This window comes from Varroa destructor, unplaced genomic scaffold (assembly GCF_002443255.2).
Source record: "Varroa destructor unplaced genomic scaffold, Vdes_3.0 BEIS01000006.1, whole genome shotgun sequence".
Classification (NCBI taxonomy): Eukaryota; Metazoa; Arthropoda; class Arachnida; order Mesostigmata; family Varroidae; genus Varroa; species Varroa destructor.
This window is the reverse complement of record NW_019211459.1, coordinates 14,021,839-14,043,745: the sequence shown is the minus strand read 5'-3', so window position 1 is coordinate 14,043,745 and position 21,907 is coordinate 14,021,839. Positions and strand designations below refer to the sequence as shown.

The 21,907-nt window shown below is 40.7% G+C and overlaps 1 protein-coding gene and 1 long non-coding RNA gene across 3 annotated transcripts in view; one reads left to right on the top strand and one right to left on the bottom strand.

Moving 5' to 3' along the window:
* The first annotated feature begins 2,435 nt into the window (after positions 1–2,435).
* Positions 2,436–21,345, top strand: LOC147754890 (uncharacterized). The gene is made up of 3 exons (XR_015330196.1): positions 2,436–13,483; positions 14,361–20,597; positions 21,158–21,345. It is a non-coding gene; the product is annotated as an uncharacterized LOC147754890 (long non-coding RNA).
* LOC111252459 (integrin alpha-PS4-like) overlaps positions 14,546–21,907 on the bottom strand; it is a 46,240-nt gene continuing 38,878 nt past the window's right edge. For both annotated transcript variants that reach the window (XM_022810389.2, XM_086992823.1), the window contains exons 11-17: positions 21,795–21,850; positions 21,341–21,484; positions 20,964–21,035; positions 20,229–20,502; positions 19,739–20,016; positions 18,385–18,774; positions 14,546–18,012 (exon numbers count right to left, since the gene is read on the bottom strand). In XM_022810389.2, coding sequence (XP_022666124.1) covers positions 17,563–18,012; positions 18,385–18,774; positions 19,739–20,016; positions 20,229–20,502; positions 20,964–21,035; positions 21,341–21,484; positions 21,795–21,850 — 1,664 coding nt within the window. In that variant the 3' untranslated portion in view covers positions 14,546–17,562. The remainder of the gene's footprint in view (positions 18,013–18,384; positions 18,775–19,738; positions 20,017–20,228; positions 20,503–20,963; positions 21,036–21,340; positions 21,485–21,794; positions 21,851–21,907) is intronic.

Genomic DNA, 21,907 nt, shown 5'->3' with positions numbered 1-21,907 from the left:
ATCAAACCTTTTTTCATTCACTTTGTGTTAGCGCATTCTAAACTCCTCCGGGTCTATGCGGAATCTTCGTTAAGACTGAAGCCACAAAGACTTACGCCGACTGAAGAGCGTGCTTAGGCCCACGCCCACCCCGTAACTAAATTCATATAAAGTACTTACTCTAGGCACCGAAGGCACAATCCGTTGGTTTTCACAAAAAGAAAAATGCCCGCCGTGATCGCGTTATGCGTTGGGCAGGCTGATTCAGCTTCTCATGTACTCATCTTAGAAAAGGTCGATTGAAGATGCCGGGACAAAGTCTAAGAGCGGCCGATTCATAAGGGCGCAGCAGCTAGACGAGCAAGTACCGTTCATGGAAATCGTCGACGAAGACCGAAAGAGTTGGAGCTTGTAAACGCATGTCTTCCTGCAATCTCTCATCCCGTCGAGCCCGACATGTTGTATGGTGGTGTATCGACAAATGTTGAAAAGCTATTCATTCAATCGAATCAGACAATTGACTCGACGATAATGTTTCGATAACTGTGATCGGATCATAAAGCCAGACCAATCACTGTATATTAAATGAGGTCTCGAACGAGAGGAACTATTGATACATAATGAGAAGTGCGATAGATTGACTTTGCAAAAGAAACCTAACCTAACCCACTCCGACTATAATCGAGAACATTTAATTTAATTACGTTATTTAGAGGACCAATAATAGAGTCATCTAGTTTTCCTTGTGCGGCCAGAGCCTTTAGAGGAGTTTAGGCTCAGATTTAACTGTAGCAACAAACACTCAAGTCGCTTTTTTGCGAAAAACCCTATCGTTGTCCATTTATGTTTTTTTTTTTGTTTCAACCAGGCTTCAAAGTGCTCACATTGTAAATTTTTGAGAACCGTTATCTGTTTTGTTAGATTATCAACGGAACCAAGAGCACTAAAAAAAAATATGCATAACTCAAAAGAAACAGGCCTGCTGGCACGGAAGTCGTGAGAAGCTTTGTCAAATATTGTGACACTGGCATTTGTAGTTGCGGATTGCTCAACGGCTTTTCTTAATCTATGTTTTTTTTTTTGTTCTTCCATAGGTTAATAAATTCAACTATATCTTGAAAGTTAAATCTCTGTTAAATAGTGTGCATTAATGGCATCGGGTATTATAAAAAGGGTGAAAAAAAAAACAAGAACGGTATTTTTCCTGAGGTTTCAGATTTGATGCCACTGAAATCAGGCATTGTTTAATACACCATTTATGCTTATCTCTTTACTGGAAAAATACGTTTGTTTATTGTTTATCGGCTTGTCATAAAGATGACCTTTGCTTGCGACTGTTATAATAAAAAGTAGATAAAAGTTATGTTATTGAAATGAAATGTTAATGGAAGAAAATTACGAAAGCCTGCTTATAGCTTAGGGATTTAGATAATGGTTACTGGTCATAGCTGTTATCGCCATTTGCTTCAGATCCTCGAGCGGATACTAACCAACAAACGTTTATTTGTGAACGAAGTATAATTCAGATATAATTTGCATATCAAAAAGGACAGCATGTGATCGATTGGCCGCTACCAATGCTCTATGATAGCAATCGATGAATAAAGCTTCTTTTTTGTATATACGTATATTGGCTAGGATAGTATGGTATGTTTCCTGTGGCGTGGTAATGCAGGACTTCAGCGTTGTGCACCGACACGATCCACCGAAGTTTGATGTAATGAGGTCCAGAACCTTTATTACAACGAAATATATATATATATATATATATTTCATTGAAATCACCAATTCGTTCATAAAATCTTTTAGATTTTATGTAATTATCTATTACCCAAGACGATTCTGAGAATTTGCCTTTTTACGTTATTCAAAAATAAAAAACATGTATACTTTTTATATCACCTGAAAAATAGTATTTAATACACGAGCACGTTAGTATTTTTTTATATAGAAGATGTGTTTTTATTGGCTGACCATGAACTACTATGCCCGAACGCTACTCATTCAACAGAGTTACAGCTAACGAATCATAGATCAAATGCGTTCACCTCGCATCTCGAACGCTTTGAAAGATATGTAGGACGGTTCTTGTGAAAACGATAACTCAGTCCACATTCATTCAGTCCTCGGCATTCTGTCATGTTGGCATAAATTCAGAGAACAACTGGCGACTGTGTGAGAAACCGGTAGTTATTTCTGATAGGTATCATAGGCTTCTAACAGAATAGGAGATATTTTTGCTATTTGCCAAACTTTGTTAGGAAGTTATGTTTTTCTACAAAAATTCAGAATAATCCAGATGTCTTTTATCGGGCGTGAAATCTTTATGGCTGATTAGCTTTGTGTTCATTCGGTAATCCTTTTGTAATGACTTAGTTGTTGACGCACTCGTGGACTTTGAATAATTTCGAAAATTTCTATGTTTAGTAAGCCAAATTGCATGAATTTACAGTTGACTGAGTGCGCGGTACGGTGCGGCAGTCTCTTCCCCAAAAAACAAATCATTGTGATCGGGTAAGCTGTCAAAGAACAAATTTTCAAGCTACAACGTCCAGGCTATAAAGGCAAGTTTCGTTAAGGACTTATTAGACAATGAAACAACTTCATAATATTTTTCAGATAATTACATTTAAATATTAGCTTCCTTTTATTAACTTATCCTTTTTAAAAATAGATCATCTCTTCAGGATTAATCACTACGACTCATATATGTTCTTCAAAGTTCTTTCGGGTATCGAAAGGAATAGTAGCTTTGTTTTGTAATATATCGTGAAACGTACATCCAACTAAGTCCACTCGGTTTATTCGAAATATCGAAGTGCTCTCTTTGATAAAGGACTCAGAAATTCAACTTCAATTAGCGATAAATACGTTAATACTGAATTTTGAACAATCGTGTTCATCACATTCGGACCTTTGCCCCACAAAGCGTATTCGGCACCGGTATGCGAATAGTAATACTATAACTTAGCATGTATTTATACTTCCTTTAGGATGGCACAGTTTAGGATAGAGATAGGCATATAGTTCTTAGGTTATGGATGACAAATTGTTCAGAATACATTGAATGCTGTATCCATCCTGTTCTCAGTGTTGATACCGATGCAGCTGAAGTGCTGAAGACGCGCTTAGGACATGATTAAAATACGTAGTTGATTAGACGAGCAGAAAGTCAAACGGGAGAGCTACGTCTACTTTGGCTAATTATGAGCCCACACAGTGTAGCCGCAAACATTCAAAACTTAGTACATGTAACTTAAGTAAATGTTTTGAGTTTTGCGTTCCCTACTTAAGCTGTCAAGCATTACTCCAGGCGACGGGCTACCATTAGTACCGAATGGACTGTCTCTATGTTCGGACCCAAATCTCGACTACCACGAGTACTTGAGTTTAATAAGCAAACGTTAAGACAGCGCTATTGTGGGGACAATAAATAAATATACATCGAATTTAAACCTTTAGAGCAAAAAAAAAAAAAAAAAAGAGGCCATCCAACGCGATCGACGGGAAACTCGTTCAGCACGGTGATCGAGTGATAAAAATGTTTGTGCTGAACTTTCGAGGCGAGGATTATCGTGGCATGTAACTATTGTATGTAAACAAATGCGCGAACCTCAGAACAACAAGTATAAGTTATGAGTGGTTTAGCTCCATAAATATTACTAATTTGAATTCTAGTAGATCAGCAACTATTATAGGACTGTCCATCCCTTCTATATTGTGCCCAGTTGGCCTAATACATTAGACAAATTCCTTTTTGATTGATATTATCGCTAATAATATCTGTCACAAGTTAACTATTATTAGCTATCGGGTAGTCTGGTTATGTTGCGATAGGCCAGGGATTTAACCATAACTGTGCACTTTGGTCGGTGGGTTGATGCTTGCGGCTATGGCATAGAGAATTCTATGTGTATTGCCATGTGTGGTAAACGCAATTGTTTTGTCGACCTGCGCACGCCGACAAATAGATGTCCGACCTGGCTTCGGTACTGGATTGAAGCATACTGTCTCTGCCTTGAAGGAAAATCTGGTGATTAATTTTCGACTGCTTAAGTGAGTTTACAAAAATAGGACATCGAGGACCGGGTTACGATATCATAGCTAATACATGATATGGGTTTGATAATAAGTACATTAGATTCATGGGCGGTCCTAACGAATGCTCATTATTTACGCCTAGCTTTGTAGGTGATTTTTCCGTTTAAGCTAGTATATAGTTACTGGTGTAGATCTGATCGTTGTTCTCTGATCAACTGAATGGGGTAATAAAAGTCGACTGGTTGCGGTGGTGGCCTAATTGTAACTTGTAAGCGATACAAAACGCATTGGAGGAATACTGCAGTCTTTGATGATGGAGAAGTATAGACTTTTGCTTATTGACAGCGATCTTTAAGCGATATAATAGATGTTCGGTGTTTTTCAACTTGTTAGAGTATCGGTTTGGAATAGAAAATTTTACTATATATAACGAAGAAACCGATCCTGTCGTCGTTCAAATGCCAATTTCAGAAAACCGGCCGACCGTTTAGTTCAGCTTTACATGTAAAGCAGTGAATCATCAGCTTAACTTTCGACGTTAGCCTCTTCATTTTGCCTTTCTTGACAAGCTTTTTTCATGTCTTAATCGTTCAGCTCCGCAGTCGTATGTGACAGCTATTGGACATAGAGTATACAAAAATCTAGATGGCTACTGGCAACCCTAACTAAGGTTTCTAAGCACATATCTGCTACATGTGCTAACTAGGCCTTATACTTGAATCGGGCCAATTTTTGTGGTAGATGTATTCCACTCGAAAAGAACCTGATTACATTTTTACTCTTGGTAAAGGCACTTTCGCACTAAGGCGGACTTGATTTTTACAAATACTAATTATACTAGATTTTATTCGCCCGAACGACCAGCGTAGTTGTAGATTTTGCCCCCTGCGTCCACTAAATGATTCGCCATAATCCTTTATATCTTATACTGGATATAACTAGGCAGATCCTATTCTGTGGAAATGACTACAGATGTCCTGCTGACGAACATGCCCATGCTCAAACTATAAAGTGTAACCTTGATTGGCAGTAATAATAGGCCATTATTAACCACTGTTGTCACGGTCATATAAAAGAAGCTTTCTGCGAGTGGTGTGGTATGGATTCGTTTATATTATATTATGTTTACTGGATGTATTTTTGATCTGAGGTTAAAGATGCTACAGTCAGTTAATGATCAAGTTTCGATTCACTGCAAGTTAACTGTGAAAAAAAAACACGTTTTGCCAAACGTTGCTTGTCTTTTCGTACTTCGCAACGTTTATATGTTTCACTAGACGATTGAAACGCTTGCTACCGTTATATTCCCGTATGTGTTTAGTATATCATCATACGTAACGTTAAAATGTTATTTACAAAACACTGATTACCGTTTAAGTGAAGGTATTGTTATATGTCGAAACACGACATGTTATAGTCACAGTGAATTTTCTATTCTGTCTTCTGACGTAGTTAGAGAGAAATATTTCCAAAAGAGTTGTTATTATCTTTGTTGAAAATAAAACAAAATTTATACAACAAAACAAAAAAATAAAACAAAGAGTATTTCAATTTTCCAATCAAGGTACCCCATAGTCGAATGTCTTGATATTGCAGCGGGTTGGGATTATATTATTCGGCCTTTCCCAAAAGAAATAACCAATTGTTGTTACGAAAACACTACTATTACATACAACGTCCTCACGTACACAGTTTTTTTAATAATAATAACAACTTCAACTATTTTCGTAATAATAATTATGATGAATTGTTACTGTGTAGTTTATCTTACGCTTCTTCTCGAGCACCTGTAGCGCTCCACGCGTCCCTCACAGGGACCGTATCGATCCCGTTGAGATGGATACTTTCGTAGAATGGCTTAATTTTGTTGCATGGACATACTTTTCAAAAACACATTTAACGTCTTTGCTGCTTGATGTCATAAAAGCACGAGTGTGCCGCGCTGGGCTTAGGCGGTAAGTGACCATATAGGGAAGATTGTCGTTCGTTGCCATGAATATGTACTCTAAGTTTAGAAAATCATTATCCAGCAAGTAGATAGCTCCGCGCTCCATTTTTATTTAGAAGTATTCGGGGAAATCTTCGACGAAACAAGATGCAATATCGAAGAGTTTGGCTTCTCTACACCTTTTGATGGGGGTGTAATAGGAAAAGTACGCTTTCATAAGCTTGAAATCGTAAATGCGCCTGCGAAGCCGATCAAAGGTTTCATAAATAAGGAAACGAATTCCAATAGGTAAGGAACCTATTTCAGCTTACTCGACAGCATAACTTTTTTTCTAGGATAAGTTCTGTAAGCAATAAAAAAAAGTTTAGGTTAAGGTTAACTTTATACACGTTAGTTTCTTGCAGCAGATCCTGACATTCCCCAATCAGTTGTCGGCCTGATACCTGGATAGAGACATTTATTCCAACTATATTAGTTAACTTCCACAAAAACGTTTATATGGGTCCTGTATCTACATGCTTTCCCTCAAAATAGTTACTAAAAATAATCGCTCAAAGAAATTTATCTCAGATGGACGTTCTAACTTCCTAAATCAGTTTTGTACGTTAAAGAATGGTGCATGCCAGATTCTATTAAGACAAACTAAAATAAGTGAAACCGTTTCCCAGTATATAGTGTATCATTTTGCCTTCATTTATTTTAGCAAAAAAAAACATGTCTACAAGAGAACTTAAAATTCCTTAAAAAGTCATTAATAATATAAGTACTAAAACTTATATTGAGAATTCTGGGTCAATTTTCAAGTTCAGCAGAATAATACATTGCATTTTGTGGGCTAACATTTTGGTTAGTTTTTATGTTTCGAGTCCTACGGCCGACACCGCCGTTTGGCGTCCAATCCATTAGACTGATCAGTCTGTTTCAAATGAGCTGGGATCTATGAATAGCGTCCGATCGACAAAAACGAAGCTTGCCAGTAAGCATGTCGTGAGAGACCTATCAACACGTTATGTGTATGCTTTACAAGCAAACGCTTAGCTAACGGCTAGTCACTATGTATGACACCTGGGCGAACGCGATCTGAGTGTGTTGTTGGCGTGATCTTCCTTCACAAGGGCGCAACTAACTTATCGAACGAGACAACGCACTGCGGGAGCCATGTAAAATATAAGAAAAAATATTATACAGACTTTTAAATTGAATAATTTTTGAACTAGCTGAGTTCGATATCTCAGCGCTCGGGCGGTTTCTGGACTGCCATATGCTCGGCACTCGTTCCCAAACGTAATTTCTCTGTGGAATATGCTTCCACAGAGAAATTACATTCGTTCGTTGCTCTTCTTACGACATGACCCTGTAAAGACACGAACTTAGGTCGAAGGAATAAGTAGATTGAAGCCAACGTTAGGTACTAGTTTATTCAAGCCGGGAAGTAACTGAGGTACGGCCGTGCGGCCTGACATTCGTCAAGTCAACAAGTTGTCAAGTAACCACACTGCGGGCTTCCGACTGCCCTGCTAATCGTCGATGAGTCTCTTGAGGTGTACGAAATAGCGAACTGCATTTATTGTCAAATTTTCGGCGACTAGCCCCATAGTAACGGCTGCACCTTATGTCCATTGCAAGTACTACTGCCATTCGATGCCCAAACCTAGTTGGCACAGTCACCAAACCCAGGGTAATCCCTACTTTTTCGCCTGGCTCCTCCCTGACTAGCGATTAAGATTAAACCATGCTTTGTCTATGGCGACCGTATACCCCAGGCGGATTTTTTTAATTAATTAAAGTTCTGCAAATTGCACGTGGAATACAGCATGCGCGTTTCCAACAAGGACTCATCTTTTACTCGGATACCACATGTTTAGTATTTGGATTATAATTTCATAACAAGTAACACAAGCTTTGGCCGACGGAATACTTCAGCTCCAAGCTCTACTTCGGCAAAATCCTCCTCAATTACGGTAATGAGCTCTTGTCCTTTGTTAGTTCTCAGCGGTGCAGACTTCATGAAAAAAAAAACTACCTAACTGGGCGTTGATTTCTGATACTAGAAGATGTTCTACTTCTGAACTTATTTCTTCTGAGGTAAGCACAATCTGTTTTTGCTCACAAGTTTCTGGAGGCTTACAAGGTTGACACTGCAGTTATTTACCAGCGAAATTTCGTCTGCTAGCGGCTCATAGTTCAAAAGTTAGTCCGCTGTGAAGCTTGACCCCGTGAAGTACGCTGGACTCGCTTGTAACAATCTAATATTTGACGGGTGTGTCACACTGTTTAGGTGGATAATGTCGTGTTTGCACTTTCATTCACTACTAATAACTGCTGCTTCGCCCATAGGTTGGCGTGTTTGTTGGGTTCAAATAATGGTTTAAATAAAGCAAATGTTATTGACACTGGCAGGGTCTTTAAGTAGCAAGGAAGGAAGTGGCAGGTCTTGGCAGTAAGCAAGGATTTAATACCTTAATAGAGTTCTAGGTCCGGCCCGGGCATAGACACAGTTTGCTTTGTGCCGATGATCTGATGGAATGTCTAATGGCGATAACAAACGTAAAACTCTTTTGCGGATGTTGTCCGGCAGCAGCGCTGCAGTCGATCACGTTGTATCAACATAGACAAGCATTTCGTGTGAGTAAGGGCGTCCTCTAATCCAGTACAAGTTTACGCGGATTTTGAAGATCTCATGATAGCGAATTTGTCATAATCTCCTAATGCTCCTAAGGCCCTAATGAGAAAAGCGCGTGCGTACCATTCTGCTCTTTGTAGAGGTTTTTAATACGAACGGCCGACATATTCGCTGTACGAATGAAATACATTAACATCCTTAACATAGATATAGTGTACCGAAGTGTAGTGTTATGATTAGAGCGGTTCTTTTCTTGCAAACTCACTACTGCAGTATTGAGTTTCCCCACCCAAACGTCCAAACCAAGTATCATCTTCTTCAAATAGCATTAATACGCAGGATAGAAGACGTCACATCAGTGTACCACAGATACAAATTTAATTCATGCTATTAGATCATAGTACAGATTTGCTATATACGATAGCGATAGAAGCTTCAGTAAGATGCAGTGAATCACTTACTATCACCGCTCAGAGGAAAACCCCACAGATGTATGGAATTGTAGCGAACGTCGCGACTTTTCTACCTCAGTTTCATTCGAGTTACGGATCAACTCTAGAGGATCGATCTCGTAAATCGAATAAGGGAAAACGGTCCTGTGATTTAAATGGCCTGCCTTTTGCTCGTTGAACATCGGCGGTCGATGCATTTCGTCAGACGCAACGGCGCCCACATTCAATTCGTTGGCGTCACCGGCCTACCTTGTTTTGAGGTTCAGACTCAGTGCGTCCTTCAACCTGTGCGTGTCCATTTTATGCTAAAGGGGAATCACCGCTGTTACTTGTGGACCGTGACGCTCGCAGTTGATGCATAGACAGCTACGTAGAATGCGTCGCAGTAAAGTTCTCGGTGGCTTTCTGTATAGCTACGGAAACAGCAAAAAAAAAAAAAAGAGGCAGATCAAAATACGGATCGGACGTTATAAACTGTCAACGTCCCCCCAACGGACATTTTTCTTTCAGTCACCGCTGTCGGTGTATATGTATTTCGCTCGTTATATATATGTATACATATAGATATATGCTGTGTTAGATATCTTTTCTCACTCCATTGCTTTCTATGGCAACCGGAAGCGGCTTTCAGCACAGACGAAGCGGTAATGATCATGTAGATAGTAGTGTGCCATTCATTGGATAGTCTTTGAGGTGTAGGGCCCTGGAGTCAACAATGGAACAGAGTGTCCTGACGATTGGCGAACCGTTGGCTGCCGTTAAACAACTACCAACAGGAAAAATCAAAATTACAGCAGCAACCGTGAGCTAAGATCCCGTTTAATTATTGCCTAGGTTTTCGAAGGCCCTCACTCTGCAGGCTGTACGGTGGGCTCGATAAGGAGCAAGGGCAGATTCGTTACGTATGGAATTTGTAATAGGTCAGTTGACGGTGGCTCTGTATTTAACTACGAATCGTAAGGTGACACAGCCGAACCGGGAAATACGCTAACGAGAAGGTCGTAGGAACACTTATGAGAGGATTTTAATGCACGTGTTTGCCACTGAAAAGAGTCGGGATAGGGAAGACCAATTCGGCCACAATTAACTACGTAGTGTAGAAAGAATGAGTCCATACGTACACGTGTCACGGTATCGACGACACTTCGACAGGATTTTTGCGGGAACACAATTGTTGTCTTCTTCAATCTTTCTTCAGTAATTATTAATAAAGCAACAGATTGTAGATAAGAACAATAGCGATCGCCCAGTGGTCGGGTCAGTAACATCTCCCTTGTTATATTAGCAAGTTCCGAGGTGGGGTTAAATTAAAACACGATTACCCTGATGGGCTGAGTAAAAACACATATTAACCAAGTTAAAGAGCAGCAAAAATTCATCCGCATACGTATGTCAGTTAGACCTTAAACCAAAAATGTATTTCTTATTCCTCCGGTAAATAGACTCAAAGCAAGCTTAATATGTAACGCACCTAACAAAACCTCCGTCTGTGATCAGTCTCTAAAATATTTCTTCTAGTCGGCCGCAGACAAGTCTCTGATTACATATGCATCTGTAGGTGTCTTTGAACGATTCGGCCGGTGAGAGCAAACGTAGGGGTACTTCGTACGTTCCCGGCTTGAAAAAATCCGGCAGCAACCAAGTGCTCCCCACGGCCATCGCACGGGTTCGGCCGTTTTGGTATTTCACATCAAATCGCATAGGTTACATTCTTTCTTCATTCTTGTTCCACCGGATAGCACAAAACACCGGCGGCAAACTCAGGTGCAGGCCCGGCGATCGTAGCAAATTTGAATGGAAAACCTTTGCTACTGCTTCTGTCACGAGTGTGGCAAGTGTTGTTACTGCGAATGGTGCTGCTAGTACTAACGTAGATAGGCATATTTTTCTTATGCGCAGCTTTTACCGCGATCCCCGTCAACGAGTTGGAGTCAATCTCCCTGTCTCGCTCGGCAAGAAGACCCACCACCGTTGAGATGCAGCTGAACGGTCCAAGCGTGCGAGAACGAACAAACGAACTGCCGAGCTAGTGAGAACGATGACGCCTGCGGTAGGCGCCAGTCGTTCGTTCTGTGGTTGACTATCTCAATGTGAATGACTCTGGTACTATCCCAAGCGTAGGAGTACGCTAACCAGCGCACCTATTGCTCGCTGAGTGAGACACAGATTTAGATACGAACAAGCACATGGCCAGACGTACGTTAGCCCGCTGCCGCGTTACGGCCCGATCGTTACTTAACAATGACGAGAATGGTTGAATCTATCGGCGGCACGTTGGGTCCACAATCACTCACTGTGTTTTGTTGGCTACCAGTACTACTAGTGCAGGTATTACGAGGTTTTGCTTGCTTTGTCTGTTCCACCGACCGTTGTTCAAAGCTTTTGGCCTGCCCCTACGGCAACTGTTGGCAGATCTGCACGGGCGCTTGGTGTCTGTTTCGATAATAACGTCGCTGCTGTTGCTGCTTACGTCAATTTCGTCCCTGTTTAGAGTCGCGCGGAGAGCGCGGGTTGCCGCAGGGCGACTTTTATGCGTATCGGTCGTCGAAGCGCCGGTGTCGGATGGCTGAATCGCCAAAGGAGCGTGACCAGCTTCAATCTCATCCACGGTTGGTTCAACAGGACTCCGTCGTCATGTCGATGCGTCTTGTCGACGGTACGGTGCAGAGGCGAAGAAAGCGAGTGTTGGCTCAAACATAAAATCGAACGTCAAGATCTAGGTTATGATTAAATTTACACCTGACCAATAATACCACGTGGAAATCGGTCACGCTATAGACTGAGGAAAAGAATATGTTATTGGGCATGTCTGGCCATTAACTGGCTGAGTCATCCAAGAAAAACTTGTGTGGATGTCTGTTGATGATTACATCAATTTAGACAAACAACATAAATACAGGGCGTGTGTAGATAGATGACTGGGTATGAACTTCTGCTCAATTTCTACCTAAGAACAGCACGATCTAGGACGAGACGGATAAGGAGACTATATATACAACTTTAGAGTATTTAGAGAAAAAGGCAACAAACAGTTCCCAGTATGGCGATAAGAACATGCTAGATACAAACACTGCTGTGACTGACATTCCTTTTTACCTCTTTAGTCTACTATAATTCGATTTGGAGAATGGAACGCACTAATCAAATACTGTTCTAGACCGTAATTATCACAGATTGGACAATATTCGAGCTGCCCTAACTTTCTGAATGGTAGTCCTTTATAGAACAAATTATCTAAGAGTAGACTAAGCACAGAGAAGTATAAAGTATTTACTATAGCTACTATAAAGTATTAACTTCCTATATCTGGCTATAATAAATTCATTTTATTGAATCATTTTATTCATTTTAATGAAAAATCGTCTTTCAACAGGATCGCTGCTCCTGCTGTAATTTAGCCAATATTTTCACTCTTTTTTATGTCGCACTCAACCAAAATGCGATAGTCCGTTCCAGGTGTTTCTGGAAAATTGAGTCGGGTTAAGGAACAGGTTTCGGATGCGCGTTTGCCCACAATATGAATGTGGCTGTCGCTACCCGTATCACTATTTAACTACCTGGCCTTATCCTCTAAGTAAACCCACCCCGCGCGACCCGACCCACAACTTGTGCAACAACAACGGAGATCAGCTCGACTTCTGTTCGTCGCCGGGTTCATGGCAAAGAGAAGCGGTTCCGCTTCAAATAACACTATAGTGTGTGGCCGGGCCTTGAACAAGAGGACCCGCCGAACCGTTCGAGGTCGAAGGGCGGCCTTAAAGATGCTCAGGTGCAGTTCACCTGCCGCACCACCTGTGTTGTCGGTATTCGCAGGTGAACCCCCGAGCAAACCTGAAACTGTGAACCCATCACCGTGAAACCACGACCGAACTACAAAGTACAAACTTTCGCTTAGGTCAGACGGAATAGATGAGCGCCAGTTCCACTCTGCGATGTCGTACTTGTCTATACAATAAACAGGGACACGCTAAAATGCCTTTGTTGGTAGTTTTAGCTCGCTTGTTAAGAGGAGACATTTTTTGATTCGGTACGAAATGAGTTGAGCGGTTGCGTAGCCAAGGGGGACATTGTATGGAATACAGTGGGCTTCATTTCGTTCGACTTTGTCATTTGCTGCCATACGCCCAATAAAGCGCAGTTCATTCAAAACCCAATTATACAACCAGAAAAAGGTTCTCGGTGACAGAATCCTTTGTCGGGTCGGTTCGTTGTTTTGCTTCGCTATAGAGCCCGCAAGAGCTGATAGTACTACCGCTACCACTACTGGTACAAGGGTTGTGATTCGGCAACCCTGACTTTTCTGCCTGCTGTGGAATACCCATTTGAGTATGCACAACGTCTGATTGAATCAGGACCAGCCCGTCCACAGGAGGTGTGTGTAGGTCTTCTCATCTGAGCATGAACAATTCACTGACCCACAACGGTCGTCTCTACAAAATGGTGAGCTCACGAGCGATACTTTTGCTTCTGGGACAAATCATTATCATTAACGTAAACGACAAGAGCAACTCTTGAGCGATAAACGAGGATGTTAAGCAAGCTTATTTCTGCTCTGTCCAAGAAGACGTGGTGCTGATTTTAGAGAAAATCGTACTCCCTTATTAAATAGAAAATCTGCAGAATATTCTACTATATATGCGCAGCACTCTCAAATATGTTATGTATATATAGAAGCCATCGATAGTTTTCGTTATGATACTTAGAAATGAAAGGTCTACCTGTTTACGGCCTTTCCGAATAGATCGTTACTTTCAATGTCCTTGCCACCCCGGACGTCCTTCATAATATAAGGAGAAAAATATAGCATAAACTATTAGATCGGAAATTTTTTTTATTGAAAACTGAGGTTAACACAAAACCATTGCTTGTTCCGCAGTCTCACTAACTTCTAGCCTATTTTGACCTTTCTAATGGGAAAGATCTAACGAAGGGACGTAAAAGACTGATGTCTTTTACGTCCCCTCGTTACAGAAGTATAGGTCTTTCAGCATTTGGTCATAATGATTATTAGCTGTTCATAAAACCTTTACGGAAAAAATTGTTTTTAGGTGGTTCTATACCGTCCCTGCTGTGAGGTATATGGTAAAAAAAAGAGCAAAAGTAGATGGTGATCCACTAAATTTGATGAAGAATCATATTTTGATGAATTCTTTCATAACAATTTCGTTTGATAACCAGCGAACATATAAGTTGCTCAGAATGCTATATATACACTTGCTATCTGCCGAGCTACTTTACGTTTATCCATCTGCTACATAGATTTCCAAACATAAATGGTATCGTTGATGGTTTTTCTTGACTTTTTTTCTGTTTTTAGCGCATTTTAAGTTTAAGATCTAAGGGGCTCGATCTATGCGTTTTCTAGCTTCTAGAGGTCACTAAAGGTGAGTGCTGGCCCTCTGTATTAAACCTATGGACTTTTTCGGTGCCTGATCCTGTAGAATGAAATGAATGCAACTAGCGCCATCATATACCGACATTCAGTAAAACACACGGACAGCATTAAATTGAAATAAATTATTTTATTGTTATTATATTCAATTATATGGTTCTTAATAATAAGAATATTTTAGTTTGATCCTTTAATCGTACTATACAGGGGCATTTTCATCGATTTCCTTCCTGATCTATTCATTCATTCGTTTCCACATTGTGCTTTTTCAGTCTCATTTGCAATTGATTACTTTCTCTCTCATTTACACATCATGCAATGATATTATCATTAATAGTAGACATTAATAGTAGTAGTATTTAGAAATTTACATTAGCAATACTTACACTCTTCCTATGAGGGCCGATACTGATTAATTATTATTGCCATAGCTTTCATCATCGGAACTTTCCCACAGTAAAAATGTCGGCAGCTGAAGCTGCAGACGATCATTTATCCGACATTTGTTTCCCTTAGGCAACCTGTTCGCTTGCATTTGCTGCATGCCAGCCATCTTTATTGAAGTAATGCTTGCGAAGTGCAGTATCCCTTTGACGGTCGTTAACAACTGGCCGAAAGCGGATGAAGTCTAGCTAAGGCAGGGTAATACACGGGTGTACCTGCGATACTTTTAATTGCTTATGTGGACCTCAGAGTGAAGTATAATAGTTTTTCAATTCGGACGCTACCGGGTCCCACCTAGCAAATACTGCATCGCACCCGCAGATATTTTTTGCGTTGTACCTATTTTATCTGATTATTTAATCCTATAATTACATTTTTAGATCATGTCGATCTACAAAGGTAGACATTTTCATTCGTATACGTCATCGTTCTCCAAGCGGCGCCAACTGTACAATGATCCATCTCTTCACAATGTTTTTCCCCTCTTCTAAAGATAAATAATTTTTCTATTATTATTCATCTCTATAATACAACGTTAATGTCACTGGTCGTACTCACGATACCCGCTATGTACGAGTGTACCGACGGAAATTATTAAGCAAAATTAAAAGAGCGGGGTTTTTCTCTTGTAGCGAAAATAAAATGCTGGGTTTATGGACCCGATCCGAAAGTCGGAAACATACCTCGAAAAATTCCCTTGAATTTTTCCTAGTTGTCGCTAAGTTTGAAAGGCACGTAAACAAGCCGCACAAAAACGACAGGAAGTCTCGACCGATTTTCATTCTAGGCGTTACGCCATTGTCGAACTAGGTTTGTTGTATGCTAGTTAAAATATGCGATTAATTCACGCTGATCAAAAATATCTATGAGTGAAATACAAAATAGCTACCACTAACCTCTGTGTAAAAAAATATTTTGCAAGATAATCGTTTTTACCGCTGTCATGAACGCTACCGTAAAACGATTTGGGGCCTTCATATCATCGTTATGAGCGTCATCTCCTATTCTACCTCTAATGCAGTGTGAATGGATGCATTTTATTCCTAGGTTCTTCGTTTACTAAGGGAAACAGATTTAAGCTAGATAGAGCTTATGCGCTCCAGATATGCTCGCTGTTCATGTGCATTCATTAAACGAGTACACCTTCTGGTTAAACGTCGTATCCACGCTATAGATACAAACGTGTACAGGACTGAGTAATGAATAAACTGAATGAAATTCAAAACTTCTCGGTTCCAAACAAACAGAAAAACACGATTTGCTTCCCAAATGGGTTATAAAAATTACAACTGCAACCCTGAAGACCGACGTAGGAGCGTCTGCGCCACATACGTACTTCTGTTATCTCGACGAAAAAAAAACATTTCTTATACTGAAACTAGTTGGAATGAAGTGTCGCACCCGATAGGTGGTTCTACGACCAAACTAATAAAGCTTACTTCATCGGATTCTTCATCGGGATGGCTCTGACATATAGATGGTCACCCGGTGCGGTTGGTGTCCCTGTTGTCGGTAGTAATCAACGCAGGAACTTCTCAAGCCGATCCTTCACAAAAACCGGGCAAAGCATCTGTAATGCAGACTCGGACGTAGAGGGCTACGAGGCCCATGGTACCAACCTGCAGGAGTTGCCAAGATCACCGATTCAACGGAACGTGTATCTGCCAACAGAGACATCACACTGAACATGACATTCTGGAAAGTGTTGTTTAGGCAGCGGTAAGTTGCGTCATCAATACTAGTCGTTCCTAGATACGTTTCTTCACTATCGTGCCGTTCAATGCCTTCGCACCTTAACCGACTGTACTTCTCACAACTATCCGCTTGCCTTAGATAATACATGAGGTCATAAATAGTACAATAAATATATAATAATAGCGTTTTTAAGTTTTACTCACTTCCTCTGAAAAAGCCCCATGTGTATTGTTATAATTATATTACACTTCTAGGTAACTGTGATCGATCAAGAAGGATCGATCTATCATTCTATTGGACTGGACTGTGCGCAGCCTGTCAGTAAGTTGAATGGCTCACTTAGCTGGATAGTTAATCACTATTTCTACTATATGTTTTCCTGCAAAACACCGTTAGTGGATTATTGCCAACAAAACAAAAAAAAATTCGCAATATCGCAGCTCTATACAATTTGATTTGTCTACAAAGTTTTTTTTTTTTTTTGATTAGTGCCAATAGGATAGTAAATTCGGCCGAAAAAACCGAAGAGCAGATACAGCATAAATTCACGAATTATATGCTTTGTTAAGTACGACTGAAATACTCTGTGCTGTAAATTTGTTTTCTGAAGCTAGCTTAAATCTAGCTACCAGCGGGTTTCTTACCAGAATGATCTTATCTGAATCACCGGTGGTGCAGAAGTTTGTGCATTACCTATAACTTAGCTCGGCATTGTTAATGAAGTTCATCGATACAGTTGCGCCTCATCATCTAATACAAACAGTCGATCATCACTCAGACACATCGTACTGGTTACCTACCATCTCTTCCGGCATTTCAGTTGGCCGACGGGCTGCACCTAGGTTAGGTTAGGTTAGCATTATCACTGCCCTTGAATATTAACATCTCAAGTACTGTCCACTTTTGCCATTCGCTATATATATATATATATATATATATATACCGCTGTGTATTCTGTTTCTCTAATATTAGCGTGCTGTAACCCTGATCAAAGCCTCGAATCCCGGAACGTGTTATTGTCGTTTTTATCGACGGTATGGTCGACCATGTTATTTATCGGTGAATGCGGGTGGCCGACATGATGCTGAGGCGCCACAATGTGTGTTTGGTGATCCGATGGCATTGTTAGCAAAATCGGCGAAGCAGATTGTGGTTCTTTTTGCATTTCGTCAAGAGCTTCGCGGTCGGTTCGTCGGAAGAAGCCACATTTATATAGGGCGATGACAATGAGTGCGACCATCAAAAGGCCGAGCAGGACTGCAATGAGTAGCCACCACCAGGGTATACCCGGTCCTAGCGGCCGGCCTTCGCGGAACAGGCCGGTTTGTATCTGTGCAACCTTCGAGTGTTCATGTGCTCCGAAAGAAAACTGTTCAACGTTCGCCACGCTGATGTTGGCACGACTCCTGTAGGCAATGTGTTCAGGAATGACGCGAATCTGAGGGAAGTGGCAAAATACTCTTGTTTAGTAAGCATTCAATATGAATATATCATTGGTAAATAGAAGGCTCGCTGAAAGGCGCAGGCCCTAATCGTAACGAAGCCTGTCGCTGTAATCCTTACAAGGAAAAAAAAACTATTGAAAATATAACCCCTTTTTATACGGAATGACAGTAATCCTGTTAAAAGCCTGATCGGCTGGTGGAGGCTACGCTTACAAAGAACTGAAAAAAAAACCAGCTAGTGGTTTTTCTCTACCAATTTTCTATCAGCGAAAATGAACATGACTTTTTTGTTGGCTCTTGTTTTTGTCAAGAGTGAACATCAGACCCTGGTTGGTGTAGTTGATGTACACAAGTATGATACGAACCTCATCGATGAGCTTAGTGATATTCAGTTCCAGATTGACAGCATAGGTCACTCGTGACTGATCCCCGATGAATGGTCCGAGTCGACAGATGACCCGTTTACACGTAAACGTATCACAGTCAATGACTAGCTCTCGAATGCTGGACGTTGGCAGTGTAAGAGACGCGCTTGAGGGAATCAACGATGACGAAGATGATGCCAGTCGTTCCAGCGCAACGGGACTCGCGTCGGGGCTACGTTTTCTGCGCAGGTTTGTTGATGTGCATTTTACGTCGACTGCCCCATGTGTATCCCTCTCGCCATAGGACAGTATCTTGATGAAATGATGGTTGGCCGCATAGGCTTTCTTTGTTGCTACCGGCACATCTATATGCAAGTGTACCAATTCGACCTAAAAACAAATTATCTCAGACTGTTTCTCTGTTCTTCTAAGCTGCATACATAACAGAGCTAATAGAAGCCAGGCAACATGTTAATGCTATGAGAAGTCCATTAATTGAGCTGCTCCTGACCGAATAACACGATCCAGAAACAGTGACAAAACTATAAGGGTCCGCCATGTTCTACGTTCGCCCGAAAAAAAAGCACAATTTACCATAAGTTGTTTATCTTAAATTTCGTTATACGTGTTGAACCTATGCAGCCCGTATGATGTTAGTCACTTCCATAGAAGGGATCCGCCATTTCTAAGGGGGCCAAGAGCTTATAGATTACTTATAGATCTGATTTCATTGTTACAACATTCGTCTGCTACTATGTCTTGCTCTCATATATTGAATTTAACAGTTCGCTAGAATATACCCACAGAATTATCAGAGGTTTAGTTAATGCACACGAGACCCACTAGAAACTGTGAAGGTATGTCAATAGGCTGTTTGTGAGAGCTCTTCTTATTTAGTATAATATAACTACCATTCACTGCAATTATAGCTTTGATTCGCGACCTAAAGTAATAACTAATTATCTTATATACATATATAATAAATAAGAGTAATCGTGCGTTGAGCGTTATTGGCAGGTGTGAACAGATACGATACATGAAAAATCCCAGCGAAATTAAATTTTAGGTTAACAATAGGCTAAAAATCCCAGAAATCGAATTGCTCAAAACGGCTAGAGGGTTCGAAAGGCTTATCTGAATGATCCAATAAACAACTAGTATTCTTCTCCCTGAAAAAGCTGTCAATTCCCGTATCAATAACCTAAATTTGCCGACTTTTTTGGATCTTTGCTTTCTGTCGAGCATTTAGCGGATAGACATCTTCGCTGGAATATAGACTACACAGTCTGTGTAAACAAAGGAACCAACATATATATATATATATATATATATGTAATATGCAACTTATGCTTACAGTACTATCGTGGTACTTTGTCACAGTGTAGACGTGTTGAAATTGGGTTATCGTCGTTGTCCTATTAAACATCGCCGTTTGCTGGACATCGCTGCCCGAGACGCCTACATCAGCCAGCTTCACCAAGGGGAATTCAAGGCTTAGCCTATTCTTGGCGGCATTCTCGTCTTTCGACTCGGTAATCAATTCTACATCTAGTCCAACCGTTGATTTAGCTTTAACCCGATCCAGGTCTGGGTCAAGATCGAGCTTAATAATCATTTGACGGCTTGCGCCAGCTGTGAACAAACCATGGTACAAGTTCGCATGTTAGCCGCTGAAGTATTATTTTAATAGTATCAAATGTAAATTAGCATTTAGTTAATTAATATGATTTGTTTATTCACAACAAAATTACACAGAAAATAATAATAAATTTCCTTTATCGTAGGTCGATATAGGTTGAAAACATGCCAGTACAGTCTTGATCGAAATCTAGGTGATAACCTACCTGGGAGCTGTGAGTCAACGAGACATTTCAGCTCTGAATTGTCAGATTTATTATTACGTTTGCACTTGTCAGGATTGTTAAAAGAGAGTCCCTCGCGTAGACGTACGATCAAAAAAGTGTTAAAAGCCGTATCCAGGCGTTTATCAGCAGATACTTCAATTTTCAGCTCCAGTGGTCTGCTTCGGCCTAAAGCAATCGCTGTCCGATTTGCAACGCCATTAATTTGCGCTGTCACATGAAGCCGTACCTTACAAAGTGGGTCATTGCAAGGCACCTAGAAGCCCACGTGAACGGAACATAAAAGATCATAGCAGGAAATTTACGGAGTCACAAAAGATCAATAAGTGTATAATTATATATCTAGTAAAGGTAAGATCAACCGTTCCTTTGGTAGCTCTTTGTCACAGTATGGTTTCAATAGAGTTTTTCGCACGCTTGTCCACGCGACGCAATTTCAATATGAAACATATATATCAACGCGAACGATATTGACCACCGCCCGTTGGTGTTTGAAATAGCAGTATAGCGTTGTTTTTAAACGCCGGCCTTATCTACGCGTGTCATCAAATGGAGGTTATTTATTATACTACGCCGTAGAGTGAATTTCAACATGTTGCTACTTGCGGTGTATTATAGGTACCTGTATTTGCTTGCCATTGAACTGGCCTTAATAGTCTTTCTACAGGTACTATCAGCTTCTAGTTGAAAGCACGCATGCACTACATCGATACTTACTTTATAGCTGATTAGTGAGGTGACGACGGACGGTGTTGGAACTACCGGGCAATGTGCACAGAATTCCAGGCTCTGTTAAAACCATACGGAATAAACAATCATCAATTACTTATCAGACGGTCAATATTTGGTCAAAAATTTTGTACTCTAATACGATACCTATTAATGTCAATAGTCCGATTCGTTCATTCAAGATGATGCCCGATCTCATCTCACGTTTACTTGACCGCATCGTCCGAAAAAGAATCATTCTCAATTGTCCTTTCGCCGCTGACGTTAAACGTCACCTCAGACTATCAACACAAAACATACAACAGGAAGTCTATATGCTTCGCTATATCAAACCCGGATAACGTTTCTAACGACTTTAGGCTCACCGATGAAGTTTGAACAAGAGATGTTTTCATACGAAACTCGACGGGTTGGAGAATGTCCTGCGACTGCCGGGTGTCATTCAAAACCGTCACAATTCCCACATTTACGTCGATACAGACGATCTTCTTTGGTCCCCCCAGAAGTACCTGAAATTCGTCGGAATACGTTAACGGGTGACCATAGCACACAATACGTTCATGAGGGACTGATGCTTGTCCTGAAAATGACGAGGAACTAAGGACGAAATACAAACTTGTTTCGCTTTGACTGAGGCGCAAGTGCTTCTAACCACTTCCTGAGTATGCTTTAGTCAACGAAGCAAATGCTGTCAGTATTTGTTGTTTGGTGGAAAAATAAAATTAGAAGGTAAATGAGTTATCCATATGCCCCAGAGTGAATATGAACAAATGTGGAACATTTTATGCAGTTTGAAAACGGTGTACTTAAGATCCCTACTTCATAGGTTGCCGTCGCTCGGTAAGCACTCGTATTTTTCTGGTCCTGCACGAGGCCTGAAAAGGGCCAGAAAAGAGCGTTTCTGTTACAATGCATATCTCGTATGTGTATAA